At 34.1% G+C, this 22334-nt stretch overlaps 1 protein-coding gene across 1 annotated transcript in view; it reads left to right on the top strand.

Moving 5' to 3' along the window:
- The window catches only part of LOC149784557 (uncharacterized), an 86216-nt gene extending 64465 nt beyond the window's left edge, over positions 1 to 21751 (top strand). The window contains exons 14-20 of the mRNA XM_089933007.1: positions 1170 to 1256; positions 1973 to 2224; positions 3314 to 3435; positions 10907 to 11130; positions 13127 to 13248; positions 18524 to 18988; positions 20502 to 21751. Coding sequence (XP_089789133.1) covers positions 1170 to 1256; positions 1973 to 2224; positions 3314 to 3435; positions 10907 to 11130; positions 13127 to 13248; positions 18524 to 18988; positions 20502 to 21083 — 1854 coding nt within the window. The 3' untranslated portion in view covers positions 21084 to 21751. The remainder of the gene's footprint in view (positions 1 to 1169; positions 1257 to 1972; positions 2225 to 3313; positions 3436 to 10906; positions 11131 to 13126; positions 13249 to 18523; positions 18989 to 20501) is intronic.
- The last annotated feature ends 583 nt before the right edge of the window (positions 21752 to 22334 follow it).

Below are 22334 nucleotides of genomic sequence, written 5' to 3'. Positions count from 1 at the left end.
TATACAATGTTTTGAGTTTCAAAATAACTTTTGTACAGCAATTTCTTCTGAAAGCTCCCACATTAATGTTGTCTCAATATGACAGTGGTGGGTGGGGTTGATGGTGTTTTAACTGCACTTTATAGGCATTGGTGGGTATATTATGCACAGGAAGAGCAAGATAAGTGCCTGTACCAATGACACATAGAGACAGGTGGCCCAGGATGTGGCTTCAGGGAAGGTATCACACCCACGTACATTGTCAAAACACACTGTGTCACACAGAAAACATGATTTGGGGCTCCCAAACCCCCTTGATATGGTCATAGTTTGAAAAAGACAATTCTCGGGAATGTGACCTGCAAAGATTTTTCAGCAACAAAAAATATCCCACAAAATGTCTTCACCACTAAAATACAGTTATGCTTGTAATCAGTATGTATGAACTTTAAACAGTCCTACCTTAAGCTTGATTAAGCCTACCCTAAGGACAATCAGCGGATAATAGAGGCAGTTAAAAAAAGTATGGTGGACTCAAGATTAACAACTATCTTTCAGAGATTGCTTAATTGTTAGAAAATAACTAGGCCTTCCAGTGTGATATGTTGATTCAAGTTATGCTGTGGGAGAATCTGTCAGCATAGGGTTCAAGTGTAATTCATTTTTGAACAATGCGATTCAGAGTGCAATACTCTGTCAACAAAGCAAGCTCAGCCAAAATAAATGTCAAAACTCCAGGTTGATGGAGTTTTTCTTTGTCAAGTACAACAGCAATGGTAAGCATTTAGTTCATTGCACATACTGCAAACATGTCTACATTAGTCATTCTGAAGTTTGCGATGCCTGATGAAATAGGAGAACAGTCATTGTGTAGCATATTTTGTGATGAGGCATTTGGGATAAATGGCATTTCTTACGGTACATCATTGTAGCTGATGATGACTGATCTTATGAACAGCGCCTCCTCAGCTCGTACACTGGATTTTGCAAGTTAGATCAGATTTTTTTTACAAGCGTTGCAAATCCACCAACCACTGTGTATTGTACTAGCACTATATTTTGAAAGAGGCATGCACTGTTATGAATATAGACTTGTCGTCTTATTTAGTGGGATGCCAAAAAGATGGAGTATATTTTTTTATGAAATCAATATAGTATATACCATTCAGCTAGCCTTTCTATACTTTTAGAACCAGCCACATATGCTTGGTCACATTGTGATGCCCAGCTTTCTTAGTCAACAAAGTCTGCCCCAACGTGATGTAGAGGCTCAAAGGGTAAGTTTCTTTAAATTGTTATTGTTAAATTCTAGCTATATTATATGAATGGATTTTATGATGCTGACCATGTTCATACATATCTAAACACAGCCATCTGGTCTGGCTGAGTATATCCATATGCAAAAGCATCCATCCAAAACATCCATGTTCATACATCTGTAAACATGTGAATCTCTCTGGTACATCTATGTCCATGTGTTAGCCAGTGGTCGAAGAGTATGGAGTGGGTTTATCATCACATATATTTGCAAATGTCTTGACAAAATTGTGTACAACCAAGCAGTAGTCCATGATTGTATAAATGCAATAAACTAATTAAATGCTTTGTTTCATTGTTATCAAGAAGATTTTCTTTTAAAGTGAATTTACTGCTCTGTTCGGCTAATTGGTTACAGCACCCACCTCAAAAGTGGGAGGTTCTGTGTTTGAACCCCAGCCGAGTCATAGCAAAAGATTATAAAAATGGTACTAACAGCAGCCTTGCTATGTGCTCAGCATCAATAGGTTAGTGTTAGGACTGGTTGGCCTGTGTCAGGATAATGTAATTGGGTGGGATATCATGCTATATGTCTGAGCATGATGCCCCACTGCTAGACATCAGTATGAACTGCCACACTGCAGACATCATAATGATATGATTAAACAGTTGTTACAGCTTTACATTAAAAATCCAAATCACATGCACTTAACATGAATTTTCTTTCCATTTCTAGCGTAATTGTCGTGAATATGGTGAGAGATATTTAAAGGATATCCGCTCGTACCTAAGTGACAAACCTGCCGTAGTTCACTTGGTTAATGACGTCTTTGCTATTGACAATACAGTAGTTGACAGCAAATTGGAGGAGCTGAAGGCAAAAATTGTAGAGGTGGCTTCACAGCAACCCTACTGGGGTGAACAGATACCCACTCGGTGGTTTCTTCTGGAACAGCGACTGATGAAGCTCAGGGATGATGGTGTGAAGGTACACATTTAAATGTAGTATTAGTATTTATGCCATTTCTATGAAAACCTTTCATTTTAAGTCCTTTTGATTTGCCTGATTTTGCAAGAGAACTGCAAATCAAATTTTGTACCAGTATAATTTATACCTGATATCAACCCGTTGTGTCAAGTAGCTTTAAAGGCTTAAACGTTGAACCTTATTTTTGAGATAAGGGATAGGTAACATCAGCTTTCCAAACCATTTCAACACTGGCTTCGTCCACAGCAGCAACATAATTCTGGTCAGTGTATTTAAGACAAGTGACAACTATTCTCTCAGGCTAGTGCTTCGTTCATCTGAATGGACAATTACTTTTTATAATTCCTCCTTAACTACATGGAGGAGTGCATTGAAACTCTTCACACACATTGAAAATATTGTTATCACTACAACTTTAAGGATATTCATATAAACATGAGGTTTTATTAAAATAACTAGTTGACCCAAGACCAGTTTCCATTTTGAAAAGTCTTGGCAACACTACTCATGAATGCTTGATGATTTTATAATCATAAAGTTTTCACTAAAATAGTTCTTTAATGTCTGCTTTGGCCAAATAAAGAATATGTTGACATATTCTACTTTATGGCCACCACAATGACTGTCACAGAATGTTATCCTCTAAGTCTAACATGAAAATGGTGCTTTCTGGATTTGGACACCTGTATCTGCTTGAGTATTGACAAGGTTGAATTAAGACACATATATCTGCCTGAATATTGACAAGGTTGAATTAAGACACATGTATCTGTCTGAATATTGGCAAGGTTAAATTAAGACACCTGTATCTGCTTCAATATTGACAAGGTTGAATTAAGACACATGTATCTGCCTGAATATTGACAAGGTTGAATTAGAGTATATATATATATATATATATATATATATATATATATATATATATATATATATATATATATATATATATATATATATTATATCATGATATAGGTCATGTAATAATGTAACAGTTGTGACAAAAACAGAAAGTTTTAAGCAGACAAATATTTTATTCAGAAATTAAGTAACTGTAATAAAATTAAGGGCTTTGTCATATTTTAATTCCAGGTGATTTCTCACAGTACCGTGGAAGAGTTAAATAAAGAAGGAACTGTCCAAATAAAGGAAATTGAAGAGTTGGAACTATTTCTTAAATATCTGCATGAAACAGGAACAGTCATCTACTTCAAGTAAGAATATGTCAAGTGTAATTGTAATGGTTGTTTTAATGCTGCAATAATTAACTGTTTACAAGTTGCTGGTATTGGGCCTGCCAACCTTTCCTGGTTTTCAATATGTCTAACTAAAATGTACCATTGAAATATGTACTTGAAGAATAATAGCAAATATATATGAAAATGTTTGTTATTGTAAAATCCAGATGTTGGCTTCTTGGGATTTAATCCTGACCTTAGGATTCATTTAGGGCTCAATGGAGTTGGCCATTGAACCAGGCTAAAATGGAATATTCAGATTCTTGAAGGGAATAAAACATGACATGCAGCAAATACTTTTATTGGACATGATGTTGTATTTTATTAATGTCATTTGGCAGAGAGATCTAATTTCCCTTTTAATGAGAACTTGAAAGAAAACTCAACAAATCAAGCATAATCATTACATCCAGATGAAAGATCTAGCAAGAAGGTTTGAGCATCATGGGATTTCAAACTACATATTTTGATCTGTACTTGAAGTAATTAAGTTCTAATTGTTCTTTGCAAATTTTCTGGTTTAACATACTGCTTCCTTTTGCTGAATCGAAATAATACAGCTGACACAATGATGAAAATTGTTATAAGTTGTCGAGAAATGTGGACATTTATCTATACACCATTTTTTAAACGGTAAACGTTTACCACATTTGTTATTTTCATCAAACAAATTGATTATAATACCTTAGGAGAACTACATACTGTAAGGCAAATCCAGCCTGCCATTTCTTAACTGTTTAGCTATAAAGCTAAAAGCTATCTACCCACCCAGATGACAGTTAGATAGAGTGATACAAGGATTGGTGCCAAAGTCAGTGAATTTTCCAGTTACTGCTTACGTTCGTGCTGAGTAGCACACTCTCTGCAGACAGAGATGGCTCATTATCCTGACACAAACATTTTGAAAGTTTTCCATCTTAAAGCCAGTTGAAGGAGTTTATTCTTCAAAGGGAACAATAATCCAATTATGAACAGCCAACTTTTCTATTTTTGCTATCTTCTATGACAAAGTTTCTGACTTTCCAAGTACTATCACGTTGCCATCCTCACTTATTTAGGCACTCTTGGTACATACCTGCGTGATTGCTATGGTGTCACCTCACAGTGCTAATTTAAGTTGCTTTTAATAGGTGATGATCTGATGTTTGAGTTTTGAAAACTTGTATAATAGTGCTCTGTAATTTCCAGGTACATAACAGGTAAGTTACTATATTAGTCATGGAATCCAATTCATGCTTATTTACTACATTGTTTTTTTACAAAATGCTCCACTGATTTCACCATCATGTGGGCAATCATACAGGTAATGTGTTATTATTGATATTTGTGAGTATCAATAATAATGCTTTTTATATGCATGGATGGTGTGCACTAAAGGAAACTTGTGCATAGTACTATATAGTTGTTTTCACAGTTGGATATGTACAAGCATGATACTGCATAGTTTTGTCACAGTTGGGTACGTACAGACATAGTACTGTATAGTTGTTTCACAGTTGGGTACGTACAGGCATAATACTGTATGGTTTTGTCACAGTTGGGTACATACAGACATAGTACTGTTTAGTTTTTTCACAGTTGGGTACATACAGGCATAATACTGTATGGTTTTGTCACAGCTGGGCACGTACAGGCATAGTAACTGTATAGTTTTGTCAGAGCTGGGGACATACAGGCATAATTCTGTTTAGTTTTTTCACAGTTGGGTACATACAGGCATAATATTGTATAGTTTTGTCATAGTTGGGTACGTACAGACATAGTACTGTATATGTTTTTTGCAATTAGACAGGCATAATACTGAATGGTTTTGTCACAGTTGGATACGTACTGGCATAATACTGTATGGTTTTGTCACAGTTGGTTACATACAGGCATAATTCTGTATAGTTTTGTCACAGTTGGGTGCATACAGACATAGTACATGCATAGTTTTTTTCACAGTTGGATATGTACAGGAATTATACTGTATGGTTTTGTCACAGCTGGGTACGTACAGGCATAATACTATGTAGTTTTGTCTCAGCTGTTTATGTCTGTGATTTTACTTCTACAGAATGTCAATTTGCCATTCCTGCAGATAGCTTTTATTAGAAATGGTCTTTAATTATCCCATTTGTAAGTCTGACAATCTTTTGTAATGTGTAGTTTACTCTGGTTTTAGTCTATGAACATGCTTGACATGCATATAATAGATGGACAGCCATATGTAGATCTATGATGAGTGAATATTCAGCCTTACAAGGGTGAATAGAACAAATTTTCTTCATCGTCCCTCTAATATATATCGCAATCTTTCAACAGGCAGATCTTGCCTTAACTTCTACCACACTGAAGCCCACAGAACATGGTCAGAGAGTCTGTTTCTATAATGGCTCACACCTCAAACAAATTAGCAGTTCAAGATGGCAGATGTCTTTAGAGAAGCTATGAATTTACAACTGGTGAAATGAGATGCAGTGCTCTCTACCTCCACGTTTCTTAAAGATCTTCATGAGGCCAAACTTCACTTGCAACCTTTTTCATATAATCTCTTTAATGACCAGGTTGACAAGATCTGCAAACAAATCACCAAAGACACCAATATCCCTCCCTTACTATCTCATCTAGAGCAAACAGTGTGGACAAGTGACAGAGAGGGTGTTTTTTTACATCAGCATTTCTCTTCATGGAAGCCTCAATATGACATCATCTTCATGCTGCCCTTATCACTTATCAAATTAGTGGGAATGACATCAGACCCCCATTGTCTAATGGGACTGATTCGCCATGATAACCCGCAGACCCAAGAAGTGTTTGCCAAGGACACAGTATCAATTTCTGTGCTCTTCTTTTGTCCTGGGTCCTTTCAGCTACAGATTTTGCATTATATGCCCACTCATCAACTTAAGCATAATCAACTGAGTTTTGCCACTTGCAATTGGTTCATATTTTCAGTGCCTTTTGCTACTGAGACTATGCATTTATTATGAACTGTCATGATACATGGATTCACCTCCAATAGGAGTTAGACAAATGAAATTCATTAAACACACTTGTAATATATACTTATACTCTTTAGGTTTTCAGAACATTACATACATTCTTTAAAATTGTACAGATACCTAGTGTAGCAATTTTTTTATTTATATGCTTTTCTTAAATTGAACATAACTTGCTATATATTGTAGTGGAGTCATACACATTTGAAAACCACAAATCTTAATATTTTAACTTGTTTGTAGCACATGTTTCTTCAGTTTGTACCTATTTTAGAAAGTGATGCTTTTATCAGTGCTTTCAGTAGTGAATTAGAGCTTTATATTACAGCCTTTGAGATAGCATATAGCTTAATAGCATATCCTCATGAATGTAGTTAACTTAAGTTTAGTCCCAGACAAGGCATGTAAACCAAAATACAAACACAAAAATAGTCAAATCCTAAGAATCCTCTATTCAGAGACCAAACCCTTCACATTTAGAACATCACATTACCACAGAATGAAATATAAGATGAAAAGGTTACATCAAACAGACATTTTGTACTGTACCTCATGTTGTACAATGGGGTCTCACAGACATGACCCATGCAGTTGTTTCTTGCAGTCCACAATGACACCTAGAATTTTAAAATAAGTAATAATGCAGTTTTGTTCTTAAGTTTTGTGTAACTCGGGCCGATGTGGCCATATGTCATTACAGGGATTTGGGTTTGAGACCCCTGCTTTAAAGCATGCGGTAGGGTACATGCTGTTTAAAGCTCACACTTTCATCTAAACGAAGTGTGACCAGTTTTGTTTTGTTTAGTTAAATTATGAACATACAAGGTAACATACAAATGACAATTTGCACAGTTTTGGAACACTACATCTGGATCCCAACAAAACAATATGGCAGAATGGAAAGAGAAAAGGCATTGTAATAGAACTTTTTGTATTATTTATGTCTTTATTATCACCGCACATTTTGCAAAATTATTCACAGATAAGGCATAATAATCAGCTGAGAGTTATCTTTGGTGCATGAATTTAACAATGAATTAGACTGATTCAAAACAGATGTGTGTTGAAGGCACGTTTTATTTATTGTTATTAACTAGAGACAAATTGATGCGTTGATTAGTTTAGCTGCTTAGAAAATACTTAATTAGGTTGTCATGGAAATGCTCATCAATCATTGCCATGACTGTCATTTGACATGTGTCACTTTTAAAATAATCGCAGTGAGACAGAATAAGAAATAAACTAAAAAAATGAGTTTCATTTTCTTTTACATCCTCAGTTGATATATATTACTTAAAATGGTGTTAAGCATTTCTCAACTGTTTAAATTATTATTAACTCTATATGTAATGTGCAAATAAATACTCAATCCATTCTTGCATTCACTCTATAATGATGTACAGTGGCCTGATTAAATGTCATGAAAATACCCTAGAAAGTCTGATTTAAAATTAAGAAATTAAATATAAATTAAACCAACATTTTTTTTTCTCAATCCAGTCCCCAGCATACAGAAGCCTATTTGTATTTTCAGTAACACAAATCATTTCACACCTGCTAGCATGATACAGATGGAGGGGATTTGAGATCCCATCATTATGATGTAATAGGCAGATGGAGGGGATTTAGGCTTCCACCAGTATGATGTAATAGGCAGATGAAGGGGATTTAGGCTTCCACCAGTATGATGTAATAGGCAGATGGAGGGGATTTGAGATCCCATCATTATGATGTAATAGGAAGGTAGAGGTGATGTGGGCTCCCACCAGTATGATGTAATAGGCAAATGGAGGGGATTTAGGCTCCCACCAGTATGATGTAATACGCAGATGGAGGGGATTTAAGATCCCATCATTATGATGTAATAGGAAGGTATAGGTGATGTGGGCTCCCACCAGTATGGTGTAATAGGCAGGTGGAGGAGATTTAGGCTCCCACCAGTGTGATGTAATAGGAAGGTGGAGGTGATGTGGGCTCCTATCAGTATGATGTAATAGGCAGATGGAGGGGATTTGAGATCCCATCAGTATAGTGTAATAGGCAGGTGTAGGAGATTTGAGATTCCACCGATGTGATGAAATTGGCATCATGGTCCTAACTTTACACTTTCAAACTGTTCAAGTTATTTCAGACTTGATATACGTGTCAAGCATGTTCTATACTTGTGCCCTTTTATACTTAAAATCTTTCATTTAAAATATGTACTTGGTTCTAGCTCACCTGGTCATAGCATCAAAAAAGCTTAACACGTTGTCCTACTTCTACCATGCATTGTGTCCTTTGACATTTGCTATTTTCAACTTCTGTTAAATCTCTCAACTTAATTATGGGCACTGTTTCTTATGGTATAAAAGGATATAAAAACCTCAAAATTTATTCTTATGTTATGAAAGGTTATAAAAACCTCAAAACAGATTCTTATGGTATAAAAGGATATAAAAACCTCAAAACTGATTCTTATGGCATAAAAGGATATCAAAACCTCAAAACTGATTCTTATGGTGTAAAATGATATAAAAACCTCAAAACTGATTCTTATGCTATAAAAGGGTATAAAACCTAAAAATTGATTCTTATACTATAAAAGGATATAAAAACCTCAAAATTGATTCTTATGGTGTAAAAGGATATAAAAACCTCAAAACTGATTCTTATGGTATAAAAGGGTATAAAACCTAAAAATTGATTCTTATGGTATAAAAGGATATCAAAACCTCAAAACTGATTCTTATGGTGTAAAATGATATAAAAACCTCAAAACTGTTTCTTATGGTATAAAAGGGTATAAAACCTAAAAATTGATTCTTATGCTATAAAAGGATATAAAAACCTCAAAATTGATTCTTATGCTATAAAAGGATATAAAAACCTCAAAATTGATTCTTATGCTATAAAAGGATATAAAAACCTCAAAACTGATTCTTATGCAATAAAAGGACATAAAAGCCTCAAAACTGATTCTTATGGTATAAAAGGATGTAAAAACCTCAAAACTGATTCTTGTGGTATAAAAGGATATAAAAATCTCAAAATTGATTCTGATCTTCCATCAATGATCAACTTAATAAAAGCTTCATGTGATTGTAAATTGTCCTGTCAAAGCAAGAGATGTAGCACATTATGAGGACCACTGTAAATCATAGTTGTGGGGTTATGCACATCTCTCCCTCAAGCAGGAAAAAAAGACAACAAACCTTGTAACATAATAATAAATTTCAATAAAACAAACTTGGGACATATTTCAGTTTAGAGGTTAAATTTATTAATTTGCAATTTAAGTAGAAAGTATAAGATAGCATAAATATGACAAAATATAACAACTAGCATTCATATTGGATGAAGTAAATTATGGCTAGATTTAGCTTGGAAAACAGTGTAATGTATGTGATAGGGCTAAATTTCTAACTTTTGTTAGCCAACACAGCTTAACTAAAACACTTAACAATGTTAAATAATATTGCAATATACTTGAATCATTTATTGTATTTTTATCAGGTGTATGTGCATTAATTTATGGAACTTGGAATACTAACATGCACTGGTCATAGATTATTGTATATCTGTATCAAATTTGGTATATTCTGCTTTTGAGATAAAGAAGAAACAATCAGTAACCTGATTCCAAATTTAAGTATTGTTATTAACCAAGATCTCTAGACATTAAAATTTTTCAGATGTTGAGACTAAATTTTCCAACCACACAAAAATGTAAAATAATCAAGAACAAACAAATTCCAGACTTTCTTAATGTTTTATCATATCACATTTTATTTCATTCATTAGAAACAACATCATGCATTACATGTATCAAGAAACTTACTCCTTCTTCCCAATATTTAAAAAAAAATCGATATATAGATAACAACCCATGATTCAATAACTATCTTTGCCAACTGTGTGGTAGTCTTTGTCAGAAGTTAAGATAATTTGAAACAAACCCCAAATCTGGTTTCTGCATTGTTATTATCTCCATGTGGGTTCCAGTCTCGTACTTGGAAAGTGTGAGTATGAGAGAAAGTTTGCCAGTAGCTTCATCTGGGTCAAAGGTTCTTACCAGAGTTTTCCCAGTTTCTTCCTCCATGTTCTGAAAAATGGCGTTCAGCTCAAAGCAACAACAAAAGTCAAGATTTATTTATACATATAGAGGACTGTTCATCTCATGGCAACAATATAATATTCCCTTCAATGAACTCTTCTTTTGGATGATATGTAAGTTGGACTTGATGGAATTTGATATGATTCAGAGATCATGGTGTTTTTGCAAAAAAAAAAAAAAGAAGTAGAAAGAAAAGAGCAAACGTGAGATCAGCTTATGTCACTAAGCGACATAAACATCTACCTTAGATTTTACAATATAAAAAGAGCCATTACTTAATTTAAAATCCTTTTGAAACACTGCTACATTTATACAACAAAAAGGAATCATTATTTAATTCTAAATTCAGTGAAATAATGTTATATTTCAGCATTGAAGTATTGAGAGACAATATTGTGTTGGATCCAAAGTGGCTGATTGATGCCTTGAAACTCCTCATCAATGCTCATCATAACCTAACAGAAAGCCCTGCTGATAATTGTGCTGAATCAAAAGACCCTGTTGATGATGGATCTCAATCAACCAGTCCTGCTGACATCACACAGAAATGGTCCGACTTCAGGGAGAAAGGAATCCTTTCTTTAGAACTTGTTGGTTTGTACATTTCTTGCTTTTATTTTGTCTGTTTTTCCATCTGTTCATCTCTTTCTTTATTGACTTACCAGTGAAGATGGGAGGGGGTAGAGCATCTTCCGTTTCATTTGTTCATTCTTTTCTTCAACATATACTCATATATGCACGCAAGTTGGCATTTGTAAGTCAACCATACTAAAACATGTACCAAGAAAATGTTGCTTTTAGAAGTTTGAACATGGAATCCTATAAGATTGGTGTGTATGTGTGTCTGTCCACCAAGTTCATAATGTACACAAATAAACAAAATCAGATATCACCAGGCGACATTGGTGCTTTTCCACTGGCTGATTGAAATGTTACCAGAACATGACTCCTAAGTGGTTGCTGTCAATCTTCATATAGAACAGCGGAGCTCTGATTTTAATCAGATTGTTCTATAACATAAATGATTCTGCAGAGGAGTAATCTCCCACCATAATCCAATTTTTGTCTAACCAATCAAAGGTTACCCCTTTGTGACCTAAAAATAGTACCAGCATCTAGTTCAGCACTAAAAATATATATCACAAATTGCAATGTACAACGGATTAGATTTCATTGGTATGGAAAGTTAAACTTGAGTTAGATCTCACATTTTTGCCCAACTGATTTTTTTTTAAAAATGTCAAAAGTTTTAAAACATATGATCTATGCACCCAAAAGGCTTTAAAAATGTTATTTTAGGGTAATCATGCATCTGACAGCTGTTGATAATTTCAGTGCTCTCTTAGTTTTGACCAAAATCAGGCATTTTGTCATTTAGCATGCATTCCATTCATAACAAACTTGAATGCAACAACTGAACTTCCAAACGCTTAAAGCCGTCTTTGATGCATTTAAATGAATACGTTTTGATAAGTATATTACAACCAATAGAAACAGTTTTCTTCTAGAACACACACCATTTACATCCCCTCTTGATCAGAAAGCTTGATATAATACCCTCACGACCTCATCATTCTCCTCTTAACTGTTTGATTATTATATCGCTGGATGTTTATAAACATTTTATCAACTATAAATAATCTTACATTTCTATGGTGCTAAATAGCCTTACAGTGATGTGTGCCGTAAATCCTCAATTAATCACTCAGACTTGAAATGAAAAGCTTATATGATAGTCTCATATTTTCTGATCTGATTTCTTGATTGAGGAAATTAAAAGCAATTGTTACTGTAAAGGATATATATATATATATATATATATATATATATATATATATATATATATATATATATATATATATATATATACCCTTTTTCACTATTTAGACCCTCTTTCACTTGAATGAATTAATTCATTGATTGTACTGTGGACTGGCGTTAAATGTTGTCAGTCCTAAATTTAAATTATTTTAAATTTACATATAAGGTTAGACTGAAGATTTGTAAGGATTGTTTGGAATAGCTGATATGATTCAGCAATAGGAAAATAGTCAAGTAATGTGTGTCACTGTCATACCAAACGTAGAAATATAAATAGGAACGAAATGAGTTTAATTTGTTGATTTGTATTGTTTCTATTGTATTATCGTTGATGTTAATGGCCCTTCGTCAACAAAACTTGCATTCCATTCATAACAGAATTGAATGCAACAACTGAATTTTCAAATCCATAAATCAGGGGCCCCAAGTGGCCGAGTGGTCTAATGCTCTCTCCGTTACGGATCACTGCAATCTCACTTCTGTCTGCGTGGGTTTGAATCTTGGAATCGGCCAATGTTGCTATGTGACAAAGCTTGCCAGTAGCTTCTTGTGGGTCGGTGATGCTTTCCAGGGTTTTCCCCGGTTCTTCCTCCACCATTAATAGTGGCCGCCATGTATAGCCTATCGTGTGCTGAAAAATTGCATTAAACCCCACAACAACAACAAAAATCCATAAATCTGTCACTGATGCATTTAAATCAATGTTTATATTACAAACAGTTTGCTATTAGAAGTTCTCCAGTAGATTTTAAATAAAAATCTTTTGCAGAAAAAATCTGGACAAAGGAGAAGCATCCACAACTTCATGACAACAAAGACCACATCTTACGGATAATGGAAGAGCTAAACATCATTGCCAAACCAAAGTCATTTAGTGAGATCGGACAGAAGGTCAGTTGATATGACTGTTCCAGTTTTTGTTTTATTTGGATTTATTTGCAGAATTTACATTTCGTCAGAGCCTTAGATGTTAAATATAAAATAGACATATTCTTTGAATAAAAATCCTGCAGTTCTGTAAATAAACATCCTAATTTTTCAAACTAAAATTAGCTAAAATTGGACAACATTTAAACATCTGTTCAATTTAATGGTTTGAATTTTTTTAGCATAACTTCACAGTGATTTCATCTATTTAGTCAGATACAACTGTGTGTTTAAATTTTTGTAAAACTAACAGACTGACAAAGACGTTCTCTTTGCTACTTAAATTCATGGACAATACTACTATATGTATGAACCAAAGCTAAATGCCTGTAAAGATCAATCACTTAACAGCATGTTTCAAGTGCCCAAAAATCAAAAGGATGCTAACAATACATAGCAAGTCAGTTATTAAGGTACATGTGCATGGTTGTTTACTAAAAATGTGGTCTATAAAATACCACCTTCACTGCTTATGACCCCTGGTATTACTACAGTGGATTACAAATCGTACAGTTTGGCTTAGGTCCCCCTTAGTTTGGCCATTTGCAAAATGCAGTTTCCCAGAGATGTCAGATTTAGATGGCTTTAATGGTTCAGAATCCATCAAAATGTAAAACTACTAAAGTTAAAGTTAATAGAATAATTTTTTTATTTGTGTCTGTTTAAAAATATGAATCACTTAACAATACATAAAACACTTCAAAAAAAGAATTAAAACCACACTTCCAGAAGTCTGAGCTCATGTTACTGTATTTATTAGTGGGCCTTAAAACTTTGTGAATAGGTCCAACTGAACCTGAATTGGGTAATTTATGCTCTTGAAAAAAATGTGAAAGATTTGACCTAATTATTCTTCGTCCGAATAAACCTGCATTTATGTTTTTTCAGTTTCAGGATTAAATGCTTGAGAAACTCTGGTATGTGCCAGTAGACATAATTTGACACGAGACTGCTTTTGTTAAACATTGTATGTGAATTGCGAGCTTCATTAATCCGCAATAATTAGTGGTTATTACCTTGTGAATTTCTGGGTCTCTCTGTCCATCTTGGTCTCACAACATGTCAGGTTTCGGCGGTGAATGGATATTGCAGCTATGGGATCCCATATGCACCTCTCTCTTGATATCACACTCACCACAATGTCCAGAACTGCTACATAATCGACGGATACTTCAAAATGATGGTACAAGTACTTAATCAACATCCACAATCAATATTCTACCATCAGTTAGGAGCCAAATGATTGACTGCTTCAAATGGAAATCAATATATCATATACTGATCTCTAGCATTGACTAAAACTATGAAAGCAATTGATTAGCTGTCAAGCTGCAAAATATATGGAACAGATGCTATGCCAGCAAGGGCCTACAAAGCTAGAGGCTCACAGATGGCACATAAACCGACTGAACTCTTCCAGGCAGTGTGGACAAGGGAAACTGTAACCATACTTAAGGAATTCATGGTTGCATCTGTCATTCACTTGTGTAAGTGGTGAGGGAACATTCTTTAGGCAACCATTGTGGCGTCATCTTGCTATTGAGGACCAGCTTGTGCATCACATTGATCAAGACCCTCTGTCTGACAATCAGTATGACATCAGGAATTTAGAATGCCTGACAACATACATGGTGCTTGCAGCTCATCAACTCCTGAACACGTGACAGGAACAGGAACTTCAATCTATGCATGACATTCATAATACGAGGGCCTCGAAAAATCATAGAAAATATTGGTTGCAGAGAGAAAACTATTTCATTGATGAGGCATTACATGATGGCATGCTCGCTCGTGTCATGGCAAGTTTTTTTAAACTATTCCAAGTTGAGAGCAGAATGGCTGTGTGTTGGTCCTAACCCTCTTCAGTTTAATGTTTTATGTCATGCATACTGATAACATAACATACAGTGAAACATTTTTTCAACTAGGTCATATATCCCAAGACTTAAGAAACTAAATAAATTTGTATTGGATTTGCCCCTCCCCCCACTGCATATTGAAATAAAATAGATAAACAAAACGCTTATTTGATAAAACAATGAAAGAAACTAACCTTGTATTTTTATCATTTATCTTTTTTTCATCATCAGCGTTAAGGAATAAAATATCCACAAACTCTGTATATGTGGCATAGGCTCTCCATACTGTAACGTGTATGCTTATATCCAACAACACAAGCCACATTTTTCCGTGACATGAACATTGAGCAAAAAATCATGTTTGTTTGTACTCAAATGTATGTTATCCAACTGAAAACTGGATCCAACGAAATTGCAAAGGAGAGAGAAATAATCAACCAATTGCTTGCAGACGACTGCCATTTATGTATGACATGGTGTTAGGTACAAAATAACTAAGATTAAATTATACCCAGATTAACTACATGAATGTATCTCAAAAATAAAAATTGATATTTGAAAATGCATTCACTTGAGTGCAAGTTACAATGTTTTTGAAAGCATGGATTACACAGCAGATTATTGTTGTGTATACCAGCAGACATTGATGCCCGTTTGTATTAATCATAACTATAGATGCCAAGCATATAGAAGCCCGTGTTGTAAACAAACACATCTGGCAGTGAGCAGTAAACTCATTGTTTGAACTTAGCAAAAGGACATCAAAGACAAAGGTTACTTTTATTACAAAGAAAGCTGACCTCAGAAGCCGACATTGATTCTTTGAACCCCACCTTTTTAACGGATAGTGTTACACCCCATGTGTTATATATCGAAAAGACCAAAATTCAGGACTTAAAAATGCTTTTTGTAAATAATAAAGGTGAGATAGAAAACGCCTTTCAACATTGCATAGTGACTTTACATCAACACTGTTTGTCACAAAAACATCAACTTTTGATAATATAGAGCAGTCTTGTGTCTAAATGCCAAACGACAATATTGTAATACATCATATTATGGTGAAATTCGTGATATTATTAAATTCATGCATATATTAACAGCTATATATATTAGATTGGCTGTAACACATTCTGATGTAGTAGTGGGATCTCAATGAAAAAAATAACTTTAGTACTTGTGTACTTGAGCAGTGTGGTGGAAGATAGCAGCGGCTTTATAGAGAATTATATAATAATTATAAAGCATTTAAATTCAATAGCAGTCATATAATAAATCCTTTTAAAATTTCTTATAACAATTTGATTCAGTTTTGAGATTGTATAATGTCAAAGTTGATGTCGGTTATGTAAAAAAATATATAATTTATGGTTTTTGATTGGATTTGGAAAACATGGCTAAACTTCTTTTATATTTAGATGTTCATACTTTGCTGCTCTGACAGCTATCTGCCAGTGCATTGTCTGCACTCGTATTTATAGACTCCTATTTACGTCACATGACCTTAGTTAGCCAATCAGTGTTTGTCCTCAGGGCTAGCCATAGCGGTATCCAAGTCAACTGTCCAAACTGCATGGAAAAATCCATCTGAACACAAGATTGAGACAGAATTAAGTTGTCCTCTCAATGTCCGTGGTGTGCATTTCTACTTTTAATCCTATTTGTATATTCATACCTATAATTATGTAGAACTAAACAAAAGAGACAAGTGAATTTCGATGCGAATCGAGTGAGAGTACAAAGTACTGATGATGCAAAGAGTTGTAATATGGTTATTGTCACAACAACATCGCTATCAAATGCATACTATTTTGCACATTAAGGTAAAATAACAAGTTCTACATAACCACTACGTATGGACTAACATCATGTTTCTGGCTTTGATATTCCAAAATTGTGGAAGGTAAAATAATTGATTTCCTAAATTATTCATGTAAAATTCCAGCTCGACACATGCATGGTCCAACATGGAAATGAATATGGCACAATAACTGCTAACATGCGATCTTCATTAATACTCATGACAACAGCATGACAGTACGAGGACCAGAGCAAAGTTTTATACTCACATTTATTATGAAACACAGAGTACACATCTGTGAAAGATGTAGATGGTGATCTGAAGAATGGTGGGTAGGTGGCATCCTTTCAGGAATGGAAAAAATAATTCACACGTGGTAGATGTTTTCAGTGACATAAAAATGACATGATCAAATATGTCAAAGTCTCATAGGTCAAACATCATCTGATATCTCAACATTTAAAAGCTAATAATCTTTACACATTAATCAGACAGTGTTTATGTATGCAAAACTCCATTCACAATACCATTAAGGTATTATAACATTGTGAACTGCATCATGTTTTTCTGACTTTGTTTCATGTTTTAACATTGGCATTATTAATATTATTATTGGAAAAGGAAACGTATTTCTTAATAGTGTTTAGTATTTTGGTTTGATGAGTTAGCCATGACAATATCAATACAAAGGTTATTTTATTACATAGCAAGCTGACTTTGGGTACTTTTAAGTGTGCCTTTTTTGAATTTTTTCTTTTAATATACAAAGATGGCTGAAATAATTGAACAGTTTTTAAAGTGAAACAATATAGGGCTTCATGCATAGATATCGATATTGATGACCCAGCATCACCCAGAAAAATTTGAGAAAATAAAATCATTTTGAGTCCAGAAGAGAAGAAAATGATTTACCAACAATATGTTCAATAATATTTTTGAAATTCTCATTCCTGAATGGACTGGCGATAAGATGGGGGTTAAAAGTGAGAATTAGCATGACTGGTGAAAATTAAAAAATTCTGACTTTAGTCCTTGCAGTTTCCGTTTCAGGTGATGTATTGCCTCTAACAATAATATTTCTGGGCATGAGAAAGCTAAAAGAATATTCATGCACCGAAAGAATAGATCATGTGTGCAGGAGAAGGGTTGTGTTGAGATGCTGCAGCAGTGGATTAAAGAGTTTTATCTCAAGTAGTTTTATTATTTTAAAAATAAAATGTCAGTTGAAGTGCATTTTCCAACATGTAAGTTTGGAATGATTGTAAATATGTCCCAAAACTTACCACTTGAAAGAAAACTATTTGTCCCAGAAAATACACAGCATAAAAAAAACGTTCAAAATTTATTATGGTGTAACAACAAATACAGTGTCCCACAATATATGGTAAATATGGGTAAATATGTTTTCACGTCTTTAAATTATGCTGATGATGCTGATTAATCATCAACTGTGGTTTCCATTAATAAACATAGAACACTTTGAAAAGTTTCTAACAAAATATGCTAAGCTAGAATATTATCAAACTTAATACAGACATTCTAACATGAAATTTATTTGTGTTTATATATATACTTTCAGGAGGAGAACTACTTCCTTATCCCCTGCATGCTTCGCCAGGAATCTCCAAAAGAAATTATTCTTCCAGAAGAAGATCCCCAGATGACGAGCTCACCACTTCTGCGTTGCATCTTTACAGGAAATATTTTGCCATCTCCCATATTCCATAGGCTTCTCGCTGCCTGTGTAAGTCGCTGGCCAGTTGCAAAGAAGAAGGAGACATCAGAAAATCTCATTTTCTGTGGTTGCTGTGTTTTCAACATAGACCTTTCCCACAGACTCACCTTGCATTTTACGAACCATGTTGTGTTTGCAAGAATAACGAAGATGGCGATTGATGAAGTCACGACCCCTGATGCAAAGTTGTGTAGCAGAGTTAGAAGGTTCATTACTCTGAATCTTTCCAAGATGACATCTTACCTTGGCCAGAACTTTGATTATGAGCTTAACTTGTCCCCGCCATTTCAGATGTGGTTTGCTAATGAAGTGAGTCATTTTCAATATTTCTAAATGGAGACACAACAGTATTGTAGTGTTGCCTTCTCCTAAGGTTTTGTTCTCTTGTAATGTTTTCCAGTTTTTATAAAAGTGCTTGAAAAAATAGATGAGACCACAATACCCAACCAGATACTTCTATAGGAGAATACTTTTGAAGTGGCAGTTTTATTTTAGTGTATCAAAGGATGTCATGTGACATAATATGATATTGACTTTGGCAGATTTGCCAGTTGGAATGTGTGTCATGACATTTGTGGGGCATATACACAGTTGTCCAGATGAAATGTGTCCAGTTGTAGATAAATATCTGTAGTAATACAGTCTGAACTATAGAACATATCAAGTGATTTGTTTAGGGACAATTTTGTCACTACATTTGCTAGATTTATGGGCGGTAAAGAAGTTATTTCTTATAATACAGATGTGGTAGGAAAGTTTTCAAATGTTCAATTTTCCACTTGAGATGGAATAAGCTGAAAATTTTAAACCTAGCTAAGTACAAAAATATGCCATAGAATCTAAGATCTTATACATAGTAAAATCACACTTCATAGAAAATCAGTTCAAGCTGTCTCAGTGTGAGCAAACAATATTGACATTTCTGAACAGCTTTTCATAAAATGCTATTTAATGCTACGTTTGTCAAAATGATTTTCAGCTAAACGCCAATGAATGGACTGTTGTGTAAATGATGCATGCATTGTTTATTGTATCAGAATGCTTTTCTTGGATCACTTATTTAGTATGTGGATGAATTTTATAGTGTTATCTTGATTTCTTGTGTTAATACTTTAGCTTCATCTAACAAATCTATACATTTCTATTAAAGTAAACATGCTTCATCCATTTATAAATTTGAAAGTGATTTCTTTGTTCAACCAGGACTTATAGAATTGATTATATTGGGCTAAAAATGGAATATAATGTACATAATAACATTACTTATGTTATTAAAATGGGTTTTGCAATAATTTACAACATGCATTTACCTTTTTACAGATTATTAAAACAAATGACTATAAGTTACAGGCATCTCAGAAAATGTTACGAATATAGAATGAAATTTAGAATTAAACTGAATTACTGGTAACGAGGACCAAAACAACAATAGCAACTAATGATAATACTTATAGTTGTATGATATATATATATATATATTTAGAAAATAAGTTTGATAGCTAAGCTACCATTAAATAGTCCCTCGTCCATAGGTCAGTTTAGCTTTTTCCCATAGGTATCTGATTAAGAATGATTTCTGTATTTGATCAAAGCACCACAAAAATTGTGTTGTAGTATGGAAAAAGTCTACATAAGTCTAGATGTACAAAATTAATTTGGGTTTTATTTTAGCCAATGATTCTTTCTCTGCAAAGTCAGATTGAGACTGTTATGTTATTCTATTTCAAAAATATAGTAAAACCATTTTAGCATCATGATCATCTGAATTGTCATTTTACATAGCTTGGGTCTCATAATAATATTGACCTTCTCCTTTCTTTAGGGACAGGATCCTGATGCACCCATCTCCCCCGGGCACATGAACTATGCTCGCCTCTGTGTTGCTCTTGTAACTGTTCTTGGAAATGCTTTGAGAGGCATTCTTCTTACACACTTTCCTGTACCATACAAAGACATATATCAAGTAATCCTGGCTAATAGATACAACCTCATCAAAAGAAAGGGAAGACCACTTCTTAATGATGATCAGAGTCTACTGGTTTTTCCAGAACCACTAACGGACAAAGTAGGCACATTGGACCAGTTTGATATTTCCGTGTTGTATACTCTAATTAGAAATGTCAGCACAGTTCCTCCTCCTCCAATAACAGGCTGGGACCTTGACCCATATGATCAACCAAGGGACACATCTCTAGGAGCTAGTGTGGAGCGAATTCGTTCATTTAGGAATAAAATCAGTGGCCATACCGCAGATGGAACGATTAATCAAGCTGACTTTGAAGATTACTGGAACAAATTTGAAACTGTGCTTCATGACATTGAAGCTATAATTGGTGGACACATGTACAGCCAAGAGCTGGAGAAGCAAAAGAGACAGGTGTTCTCCATCTATGAAGCCTGCTAGCTGAAACGAATTTACAAATCATGGGCATGTACAAAGTATAAGTACAGTATGCATGATATGATTGCAGAGTATAGCAAAAAGAAACTTATTATGAGAAAAGGGGTTAGAAGGTTGGTTCCATCATAAGCATCCTATTGCTTTTATAAGATTTAAAATTTAAAACTTTCTTAATGACTAGTTAACTGTGGTATATCAATATTAAATGTTTAACTCATGCATACTTTATAACAGGTGTATTTAACAGTGGTATATCAATATTAAATGTTTAACTCATGCATACTTAACAGGTGTACTTAACAGTGGTATATCAATATTACATGTTTAACTCATGCATACTTAACAGGTGTATTGAACAGTAGAATATATGATTATTGGATGTGAAATATTTGGTTTCTTAATTGAGCGTGTTTAACAGTAGAATATCATTGCTGAATCTCAAGTTCTTGGATATGTAATTGGTGTACTTGACAGTAGAATATCACTGTTAGATATGAAACTCATGGCAGAATTTGCACATATTATTACATCACAGTATAATGCAGTCATACACTTTTATAGTGGCTCATATCATATGCAAATTGCATAATATTACAGCTTGTTATGTATCAAGAATAGTGAAATTTGGAAACAGTTATGCTATGAAGCTTGCAAATATAATCCTTGAAGTGTGTTTGCAAATATAATCCTTGAAGTGTGTTTGGATTTCCAGGTAAAAGCTATGGGGATTTATTGACATTTTATTGTTACAGTCTTCTTTATATATTAGCATAAAATAATAAATGTATATTTTTTTGATGACTGAGTATATTTTATAAACAGACTACAGGTATCTTTGTATAAAAGACTTTTGATAAATGTATATTTTTCTCATTGGCATTGTGCCAATGTGTGAAATTAATGTCCATAAGATGTGCTGTAAATAAATATCTTGCTTAGAGGAAGTGACAGAAAATAGCGTTTTAGTAGATGCTACATGATACTGAGCCTTGGATAAGATACTGTGCCTTGGATACAATACTTAGCTTGGATAAGAAACTGAGCCTTGAATAAGATACTGAACCATGGATAACAAACTGAGTCTTGGATAAGATACTTAGCCTTGGATAAGAAACTGAGCCTTGGATAAAATACTTAGCCTTGCATAAGATGCTTAGTCTTGGATAAGAAACTGAGCCTTGGATAAAATACCTAGCCTTGGATAAGATACTGAGCCTTGGATAAAATACTTAGTCTTGGATAAGATACTTAGTC

This window comes from Sinohyriopsis cumingii, chromosome 14 (assembly GCF_028554795.1).
Source record: "Sinohyriopsis cumingii isolate HCF-2022 chromosome 14, ASM2855479v2, whole genome shotgun sequence".
Taxonomy (NCBI): domain Eukaryota; kingdom Metazoa; phylum Mollusca; class Bivalvia; order Unionida; family Unionidae; genus Sinohyriopsis; species Sinohyriopsis cumingii.
The sequence above is the reverse complement of the archived record's forward strand: the minus strand, read 5'-3'. Positions and strand labels throughout refer to the sequence as shown.